The 10,250-nt window shown below is 53.6% G+C and overlaps 1 protein-coding gene across 1 annotated transcript in view; it reads left to right on the top strand.

Moving 5' to 3' along the window:
* The window catches only part of LOC135974906 (tripartite motif-containing protein 10-like), an 18,981-nt gene extending 14,247 nt beyond the window's left edge, over positions 1 to 4,734 (top strand). The window contains exons 6-7 of the mRNA XM_065564116.1: positions 1,495 to 1,527; positions 3,967 to 4,734. Coding sequence (XP_065420188.1) covers positions 1,495 to 1,527; positions 3,967 to 4,484 — 551 coding nt within the window. The 3' untranslated portion in view covers positions 4,485 to 4,734. The remainder of the gene's footprint in view (positions 1 to 1,494; positions 1,528 to 3,966) is intronic.
* Positions 4,735 to 10,250: the final 5,516 nt, after the last annotated feature.

The following is a 10,250-nucleotide window of genomic DNA, read 5'->3' as shown; positions in this document are numbered from 1 at the left end:
CCCTGGGGGTTTCCTTTCTTAGCAGCTAATGAACGTTAACCTGAGCTTGAACTTCCTGCTGAATTCACTGTTTTTGAAGTATGTTTTGTTTGGATTTTTTGTCTGCAAGGCCTCCGGTGTCACCATAGTCCCTCCCTTGCTTTGGAGCCGGGCTGGGGAACCTTTTTTCTATCACGGGCCATTGACTCACGGAAAAAAATCAATCCCGGGCACTCACCCGCAGGGGGACAGATGAGGGGGCACAGGGGCTTCCCCCCGCAGCAGGCCGAGCCGGCGCTCTCGGCTCCAGCCCAACAGGGGGTCTAGGCAATGGCGCTGGAACAATTTTTCCGGGTGGGGGTGCTGAAAGCCAGTGGTCCCCAAACTTTTTACCTGGCACCCCCCTTTCCCCTGTCTGTGCCCCCTCTCCCCAGAGCTGGGGCCAAGACTGGGCCATGGCTCTGGGAGGGTGGGGCAGGATGTGGACAGGGGTAAGGGGGCTGAGGCTGGAACCACATCTGGGGGTGGGAGCAGAGCCCCGGGCAGGGCCAGCAGATGGGACACTGCGTGCGGTACCAGGGGCAGAGCCCCGGGCAGGGTCCAACAGCCAGCTGGGACGCTGGGCGTAGGGCCGGCGGCTGGGGACCCCACGCAAAACCTGTGGGGTGCTTCAGCACCCTCCACACTCCTAGTTCCCGCGGCTCTGCGCAGAGACTCGGGGCTTCCCCCCACGCCGGGGAGAGTCGGCACTTGCGGCTCCAGCCCCGTGGCGGGGGAGGGGGACCGGGGGGGCTGCGGGCCAGATGAAATTTAGCAACAGGCGGATCTAGCCCGTGAGCCGTAGGTTCCCCACCCCTGCTTTAGAGATCTCCACCTTTTATCCTCCTGAGCTGGAGATAATGAGACCACCAGGGCTGTCAGGAAGGATAAGCAGTTTTACTGAGTACTAACGGTACAGGGGCAGATGTAAAGTTGATTGAATGCTAATCAGTGAGAAAGTCTCTGTGTGTGGGTCTGTCTGTGAGTGATGTGTTGGTTTCAGAGGGTTTGTTTACACAGCAATTAAACACCTGTGGCTGGCCCGTGTCCCCTGACTCCGGCTCATGAGGTTCGGGCTCGGGCTGGAAACCTGGGCTCTGCGACCCCCTCCCATCGCAGGTCCCAGAGCCCAGGCCTCTGCCCAAGCCCAGCATCTACACCGCAATTAAACAGCCCCAGTGCCCGAGCCCTGCGAGCCCAAGTCAGCTCTCATGGGCCAGCCACAGGTGTGTAATCACTGGTAAAACATCTCTGGGTCTGTCATGTAACCTTAGGTCATGTCCTTAGATTTTAATGTTTGGGGTTATTTTTAGTGATGTGTGTAATGGTTTGTACTGGTGTGAATTGCACTTAACCTCCTTCACTAGAACTTCATAAAGTTTTTTGTTTTCATTTTGCTTTTGTGTTAGAACATTAACAATGTGAATATATTCCTCAACATGACATTTCATCTTTTTCACCCATTTCTTCCTCTAGACTCACTGTCATCTAAACCTCAGTGGGACAAAGGTAAATTTCTGGGATCAAAGGGGGAGTGAAAAGTTTCATATGAATTATGGTGGCTTATTGGCAGCACCATAGTTGAGGTTTTGTTTCAATTTTGCATTTGACAGGAGCTGAGCAACATATTACTGGTGGCTGCCCAGATCTTTCCTAAAAAGAGAAAAGTCGATTCTTTTCTCTCTTAGAATTTAGAATTTGTAACTAGTGGTTGGGTTAAGCAGATGGGCTGGGGTGCGGGAGAGGGGGGCAAGCAGTGTATCTCCGTAGATTTCTAAGAGTTTAAAAATGAGCCTTTTGGAAAATCAGAGAGGAACATCTCACTCATTTTCAGAACTCTTTATGCCCATACATCACATCCCCTGGCAATATTATTATTATTAGCAAATGCACAAGTGGTACAATGAAGAATTGGAAAATTCAACATACAAAAATGGACATTTCTGTTTCCTCTCTCTACTTTATAAATCAAAAGTAAAAATGTTCAAAATGTCAAAAGGGGTTAGGTAGACATCACCTATTACCAGACATGCCAACTCTCATGAATTAATCATGAGAGATGCGATTTCTGAGTAAAATAAAGCCTCACTCATGATCTCACCATAGAGCCGTGGCTGAAAAAAAATCCTGACATTTGAGAGTTCTAAAAATGAGGCTTAATGTTACTTAGAAATCCTGTCACCTGCCCTGGGCACGGCTGGGGCTCCCGCAGTCACCACCCCAGTGCGGCTGCTCCCCTGCCAGTCTGGGAAGTGGGAGAGGGGCCCCCACTGTAGCCCCCAGGCCTAGGGAGGGTGAAGAACCCCAGGAGGAGCAGAGGTGGGGCTGGGAGGGGTTTATTATGGCCTGGGGGCTGCAGGGGGCCTGAAGTGAGCGGGGGGCTGATGGGCTGGGGGGGCTGGATTGCTGGTGGGTTCTGAGCAGATAGGGTGAGTGCTGGCAGGGTGAACTGAGGGCAGTGGGGTAGGGGTGCTGAACTGATGGGGCGGTGATGATGGGGACTGGGGGACTGAATAGGGGGGGTTGGATGTGGGACAGAACTGATGGGGGGCTGTGGGACAGGATTAATTGCTGGGCAGGAGATGGGCAGATGTGGCGGTGAGAGCTCCTGCAGCAGGAGCCAAAATCACCTTCTCCAGGACATGTGGGGCGAGTGGGCGACACTGATTGTCACATGCGCACACCCTGGGGAGGGGCCAGGGGAGTTCAAACATCCAGAGACTGACCTAGAAACCACAATAGAATCCTTTTAAACATGTCATGATTGTTGGGCCAATCTCCTGAGATTTGATCCCTTGAAGTCGGCAATACTGTATTAGCCATTGCATAGCCCTGGGACCAGGAGTGTGGGGTTTGGAAAGTCCCCGATAGCCAGCACAAGCCGAGCAGCCGTTCAGTAAGTGTGCGATGTCCTCACCCCCCCGCAGCTACACACAGTCCTGGGGGGCCAGGGGGGTCTCTGTAAAAGCAGGTTTTCTAGTGCTCAGCTGGCTGATCGTTGGGGGGGGGGGGGGCTCTGCAAGGAGACCGGGTGTGCAGAGTCGCATCATGGGACAGGGGGACGTTGGATTCCTTGTAATCTGCTGGGAGCCTCCTATGATGCCAGGGTCTCTAATCACATCTGTGGGGAGAGGTGGGTGCAGGTGGGGAAAGATTCCAGGGCCTGATTGTCAGGCCCTTTTGTGCTGCTCTGTCAGAGCAAAGGGGCCTTAATGTGCCTGGAAACAGTCCCCAGAAAATAGCCCCTGTGCAAGGGAGCCGCCCCGCCCCCCCCGTCCGTGTGAAGTTGGAACAGGGGCTCCACAGCAACTCTGCTCCCAGCCGTTATTGTAGGAGTGGGTTTGGGGCCATGCTGGGGGCCAGGGCTGTCGCTAGGGGGTGTGGGGTCCGTGGTGGAAGTGACGGATTTGTCTCTTCTGGGTAGCGACAGCGACAGCCAATCGTACCGCCCTGTGGAGCCCCCCAAAGCGCAGGGCCCAGAGCGGTCGCCCCGATTCGCCCTCCCCAAGGGACGGCTCTGCTGGGGGCATAGACAGGATGCATCACACTCTGGCTGCTCTCTGCTTTGCAGCGCTGAGGCCCCTGTAACGAGGGGCCAGGGAGACTAAAGGAAGGACACAGGTGGCTTAAACCCACCTGCCTCTAACCCCCCTTGTCTTTCCCCCAAGCACAAGGATGGAATCACTGAGACTCAGACGCTGGGTCTCGGGGCCTGGCTCAGCGGAGCTGATCCTTTCACTCTGTCCCTGAACTGGCTCTGTCGGGGTGTGAATCCCCCCTGCCCATGGCTGAGATCTCAGCGCTGCTCCCCAGGCACAGCTGGGTAAATCCTGGAGGCAGGAGGTTGCCTGGTTCACTCCCCAGCTGGGGCAGGTTCTGTCACTGACACGATCAGACCCTGCCCCAGGGCTGAGCTCTGCCCCTCACACTCTGATTCTCTCTCTGCAGCAAACGTGACCCTGGATCCAAACACGGCCCATCGCAACCTCACCGTGTCTAAGGATCGGAGAAGTGTGAGATGGGGACAGACATGGAAGGCTCTGCCCGACAACCCTGAGAGATTTGACAGATGGCCCTGTGTGCTGGGCTGTGAGGGATTCATCTCCGGCCGACATTACTGGGAGATGGAGGCAGAGGGGAGGGGAGTCTGTGATGTGGGATTGGCTAGAGAGTCTGTGAGGAGGAAAGGACAGATCAGGTTTACCCCTGAGCAGGGGATCTGGGCTGTGGAGTGCGATGAGGATCGGTGCTGGACTCCCACATCCCCTGTGCAGCACATCCCCTTCCCCCCGAGCCAGGGACCCCGCAGGATCCGGGTTTATCTGGACTATGAACGGGGGCAGGTGGCGTTTTTCGATGCTGGTACCGGGGACCCGATATTCACTTTCCCGCCGGCCTCTTTCGCCGGGGAGAGAATCCGCCCGTTCTTCCGGCCTGGTGTTCTTGGTAGTGTGCGACTCCTCTAGCCCCCACCCCCCTGATCTCTAGGACCTGGAGGACTCAGCCAGCCCAGCCAGACAGGGCTGCAGGGGGGTGATGCTCTACCCGTAGTTCTGTGGCTGTGGAGGTCTGTGTGAGGCTCTAGGCTGGTCTCTGTGCTCCTGGGAGGCCAACGCTGTGTGGAGTGGGGGTGAGTCCCACCAAGGAAGGAGGGAGCCCCCCTGTGGGAGGGACCCAGCCGAGGACCAGGGAGAGACCCCTCAACTGGGGGGGGAACAGGGGGGAGGGGAGAGCTGGGGGGAGGCCTGGCTGAAGGGGCTGGGGGGAGGGGAGAGCAGGGGGGAGGCCTGGCTGAAGGGGCTGTGGGGAGGGGGGAGCAGGGGAGGGGCCTGGCTGAAGGGGCTGGGGGAGGGGAGAGCAGGGGGGAGGCCTGGCTGAAGGGGCTGGGGGGAGGGGAGAGCAGGGGGAGGCCTGGCTGAAGGGGCTGGGGGGAGAGGAGAGCAGGGGGGAGGCCTGGCTGAAGGGGCTGGGGGAGGGGAGAGCAGGGGGGAGGCCTGGCTGAAGGGGCTGGGGGGAGGGGAGAGCAGGGGGTAGGCCTGGCTGAAGGGGCTGGGGGGAGGGGAGAGCAGGGGGGAGGCCTGGCTGAAGGGGCTGGGGGGAGGAGGGACCAGGGGGAGGCCTGGCTGAAGAGGCAGAGGTGGGGGGGACAGACCAGAGGGCAAACCAGGCGTCAGGCAGGGAGAGGTTCCCAGGAGATCAGGGGCAGGTATCGCAGGGGAAGCAGAGCTGAGCAGGGAGGACCCAGCGGCACAGACAACGTCCTGCCCCTTGGCTTGGGGGACACAGAGGCTGGGGACCCGTCGGGCCCCCCAGGGTTCCACCAATCAGAGCCCAGGACTGGAGTCCTCTGCTCCCCTTCAGCGGCTATTCTAGCAGCGTGAGCAGGACACTGGGTGGTGGATTCGGACTGACGAGCTCCTAAGCGCCCTGTGGGGCAGCGCTTGAGTCTTGTTGACTGTTGAGAGTCGCCCACTTCCACCTTCATTGAATTGGCTCGTTAGCACTGACCCCCCACTCGGTAACGCAACTCCCATCTGGTCATGTGCTGTGTGTTTATACCTCCCTACTGTGTGTTCCACTCCATGCATCCGATGAAGTGGGTTCTCGCCCACGAAAGCTTATGACCAAATAAATGTGTTAGTCTCTAAGGTGCCACAAGGACTCCTCGTTGTTTTTGCTGATACACACTAACACGGCGACGCCTCTGAAACCGTTTGAGATCTGTGGTTCCTGACACAGATGCAAGGGAGGATCGGACACTGATCTGTGGGCCAGGGGATGGGGTGTGTGTGTGTGGTGAGAGGGTATGGGGGGAGGGGATGCAGGCTCTAGGAGGGAGTTTCAGGGTGGGAGGGGGTACGTGGGGTGGGGATGCAGGCTCTGGGAGGGGGTTGGGGGGTGGGAGGGGGTACGTGGGGTGGGGGTGCAGGCTCTGGGAGGGGGTACGTGGGGTGGTGGTGCAGGCTCTGGGAGGGGGCTGGGGGTGGGAGGGGGTATGTGGGGAAGGGGTGGGGGTGCAGGCTCTGGGAGGGGGTTGTGGGGTGGGAGGGGGTATGTGGGGAAGGGATGGGTGTGCAGGCTCTGGGAGGGGGTACGTGGGGTGGGGGTGCAGGCTCTGGGAGGGGGTCGGGGGGTGCAGCTCTTACCTGGGGCTCCAAGGGGCCGGCAGACAGGTGGAGCGAGCAGGCAGACGCTACTCAGCCCTGCTGTGCTGCGGGGGCGGGGGGAGGGGTGCCTGGGGGCAGCAGGTGGGTCCAAGCGAGAGACCCGACCCCAAAACCCCTGGAGCCCCGTGGGCCACACTGGGGAGGCTCGCGGGCCACAGGTGGAATTTGAGACCCTGCAGTAGAAGGTGATCCTGGGGGAGGGAAGAGGGAATGCAGGCTGGCTCCACTCACTAGGTGCCTCCTGACCTGGGCCCTGGAGCAGAGGTGGAAGAAGAAGTGATGGGAGAAATAGGGAGTAGGTGAGGGGGGTTGGGGAGTTCGGGGTGTCCCAGCCCCAGGCTAGGCCGGACGAGAGCAGGCTGCGGGGGGTGGGGGGAGCAGGCTGCGGGGGGTTGGGGGGAGCAGGCTTTGCAGGGGGTGCCAAGACTTCTGGCGAGTTGCTGGCGTTTTGGGGCATGGGGGGATGTGGCTATGTGGGGTGATCTGATGGATAAAGCTCAGCAAGCCGCGGTGAACAGAAATCTGTGATTGGATTTTGCTTGGTGTCACTTTAAGAAGCTGCGTTCATGCTATTGACTCTGTCCTAGATCCTGATCCCGCCGACAGCTCTGCCTGTGGGGGGCTCCCGTGCAGAGGCCGTTGCGGGATGGGGCCAGGCCTGGCTCCTGACATTGGCACAGGGACATTTCAAACCAGGTTTCCACAGCAGGTGTTCATGGCTTAAGGGAAGAGAGAAAAGGATTCTTTGAACAACAGAATTCTTGGGGAGTGTTGTAGACAGCTGAAAACTGTGAGCCTCATGATTTAAAAAAAAAAATAACCCATTTTACTAATGAATACACGGGAAATTGTTAAAACTGGAGGAACTTTACCAAGGGGGCTGTTTATTTCAATTAGAGCTGGATTCCAGACCAGTGATTTCCATGTAGTTTTGAATTAGTTTGGGGAGCGGGATTGGAAACCATTACGGCCACATCTTTGCTATCTGGTATAGTTCCGGCTCTTCCGAGGGCTCCCATTGACTCGTAAGTAGCAAGCACTAGTTGTGGTGCTCGGTGTTTTGTTGTTGGATGCAGACTAACCCGGCTGCCCCCTGATACTTGGAGGATCAAGACCTTATTTGCAAGCTCTATGGAGCAGGGATCTGTCTGCAAACTCTGAAGCCATTTGTCAATTTGCTCCAGGGCTTCTCCTCTGAGTTTTTGAGTTGGTCACACACACACACACACACACACGCGCCTGTTTCTACAGGGCTCTGTTGTATTTGCACAGCCTGGGTCCTAGACACTCATTTAAAATACCCATCACCAACCACTTGATGTTTTACTTCCCTTCGCATTTTCAGTGTTGTCACATGTTTGTTTGTGGGCTGGTTTGCTGTCTGTGTCGCTTGATTCCTTATTTTTACTGCTCTCCGTGTGCAGTATTCATCAGATTAAGAGCTGACGACCCAGAGAAATTGTGTAAGGCTGCGTGAATGCCTTTTACTGTCCTTTCCAGTATCAGACAATAGTCAGGATATTTGCGAGGAGAGCGTGACTATTTCTAGTGGACTCATAGATCTGTTTAGCATCTTAAAGCTGAGCTGTGTGCGCAGATAATACACATGCGAGAGGGATAGTTTTGTGAACTGCAAAAGCCCGTAGCATGCTAGTGTTTTGGCAGTTTCTTCATTTTTTCAGAGCCGCTTTCCTTAAAGATGTAGTGGTCTCTGGTAGGAGTAGTCAGTCTTGTAGTTTTTTTTTAATTGAAAATTTGAACATTGTACAACATTCAGTGTTGAAATTGAAAAAATGTGAAATTCTGATTTAAAAATGTGTTTATATTTTGAATTTCAGAATTGGAAAATTATATTTTTAATCAAAAATTTTCCCTGGGAAATTTAAAGCATTTGTTTATTATCCACAATGAAACCATCCTGACAATTCCAATATTTTTGACACCTTTAAATTTCCCTCCACAATTTTTTTATCGACACTAGCGGCATCCAAATGAACATAAAATTAATTTCTAAATATAATTTTATAGTAAGAAAATTCATCTTGCTTTAAGATTTTTTAAAGTGGAAAATTATCTTATTTAGAGTTCTTTTTAAATAAATGGATAAATTATGCTATTGTCCTATTTTCCATTTATAAAAAAATCTAGAAATAAATGTTGACATTTTATTTAAATAAATGCATAAATTGGCTCATCTAGTGACCTTTTAAAATAGAAAAATTGACATGTTTATAGACATAAATGGATACATTATCTGATTTCTAGAACTTTTAAGTGGATAAATTATTTAATTTTTTTCTTAAATTGATTGTCTTATTTAGAGAATCTTTGTTATAAATAAGAAAATGGTCTTATTTTCCTCTTACCCCAAAATTACTGCAAGCATTTTCCCTTCACACGATAACAAAGAAACCCCAATTTTTTATGTGTGGAGAAATATTTCAGCACAAAAAGGCAGCTCTGTGTTTAATGTAACTGTCAGGCTGTAAAATTTAAAATAGATCAAACAAAATACCTTTTCCCCCAAAACACAGTTGGCCGGAGGAACTCATGGCCACAGGATTTCATTGGAACCAATAGTTTAGGAGGATATAAAACAGGATTGGAAATTTATTGGGAGAAGATGAACATCCAAAGTTAGAATAGTGAAGGTTCAAAATACAAATGAGTCTCGATCTAAAATTGTCAGGGTTTAAACCGATCTCTGGAGATTTGGAAGAAATTTCCCCCACTGGTAAGCTAGTCCATAATTGTCCACTAAGTGGTGACTGGTACCAGCTAGAGTTGGCATGTTCAGATGACACTCCCTTTGCATCTCAGCAGAGTCCCTCTCCAACCCAACCCCATTAATTTCTTCCTTCCTGGTCGATATTTCACAAAATAACTGCAGCAAAATGCCTCACAAACAGGTCCCACGACCTTGACTCTGTGGTGGTCACCTGCAGGGGACTGGTTTTGTGCCCCATCAGTTCCCTTCCAGTCCTGTGTCCCTGTCAACAGCAGAGGGTGGAAAATATGAGCTTAGAGCACAGGGTCCTCTACGCTATAGGCTTCCCCATGGGCTACCTTCTCTCTCCCACGACATGTCAAACATTCTGTACAATCTAGGATGGGAAACCTTTGTTATAAAGTCCCTGCAAAGACCCGCACAGCAGAAGACATTTGAAGCACACAAGAAGATGTTTTATTGGTCCTACAAGGCCCAGGCAGACAGAGAAGGCACTGACATAGACTATGAATGATTTACACACATACAGACATCTAGTTTCCCGAGCACTCTCGTGGCAGCATTGTTCCTGTGCCATGATTCCAGACAGATCAGTTCTTTGACTCCAGTGGACTTGAGATTTTTAACCCAGCACCCTCCCTGCCCAACCAAGACCTAACCAGACCCAATCAAGATCCATCCAGGCTGTGACCACCATCAGTTATCAATTGGTCACTGTGAAACACCTCACAATCTTATCCCACCACCCTGGCATGTTGACGGTGTACTGGGTGCTTCCATCTTGGAGCTGGAAGATGCAGATGGTGTTTGTCCCTTCCCCGTAGATTAACCGCAGCACCTGTCCACCTCTCCACACCACCATGTTGGCGTGGTCCTGGATGCGCTGGGGCTCTCTGGAGAACCCATTCTTTGCCTGCTCCAAGCAGGACCTCAGCCCTTTGGTCATCTCCCTCCAGCAGATCATCTTGGCCATCACTTTGTCCAGGTTCTCCAGGCTCCGCACCAACATCCCGCTGGGCAACTTCTCCACTGCACTGTCAAAGTCGGGGAGCTGCACCCTATAGTGAGGTGCCCTCTGGATATAGGAGACCTTGATGGTGCTCTCAGCCTGGCCTGAGATGAACTCCAGCTGCTGCCCCTCGCAGTAGATCACAGCTGGGCGTTCTCCTGCAGGCAGCCGGCCTCCCGGCTGAACTTCAGCAGTGCATGGTCCAGACACTCCTCCATGGGGTGAGAAAGGCCACGCAGGGACGCCAACCGATTCCGCACCTTGGTGATGTTCTCCACATTCAGCACCTTGAGGATGGAAATCAAGGCACAGGGATCCATCGTCGGTC

This window comes from Chrysemys picta, chromosome 12 (genome assembly GCF_011386835.1).
Source record: "Chrysemys picta bellii isolate R12L10 chromosome 12, ASM1138683v2, whole genome shotgun sequence".
In the NCBI taxonomy this organism is placed as follows: domain Eukaryota; kingdom Metazoa; phylum Chordata; order Testudines; family Emydidae; genus Chrysemys; species Chrysemys picta.
This window is presented reverse-complemented; position numbering and strand designations above follow the sequence as displayed.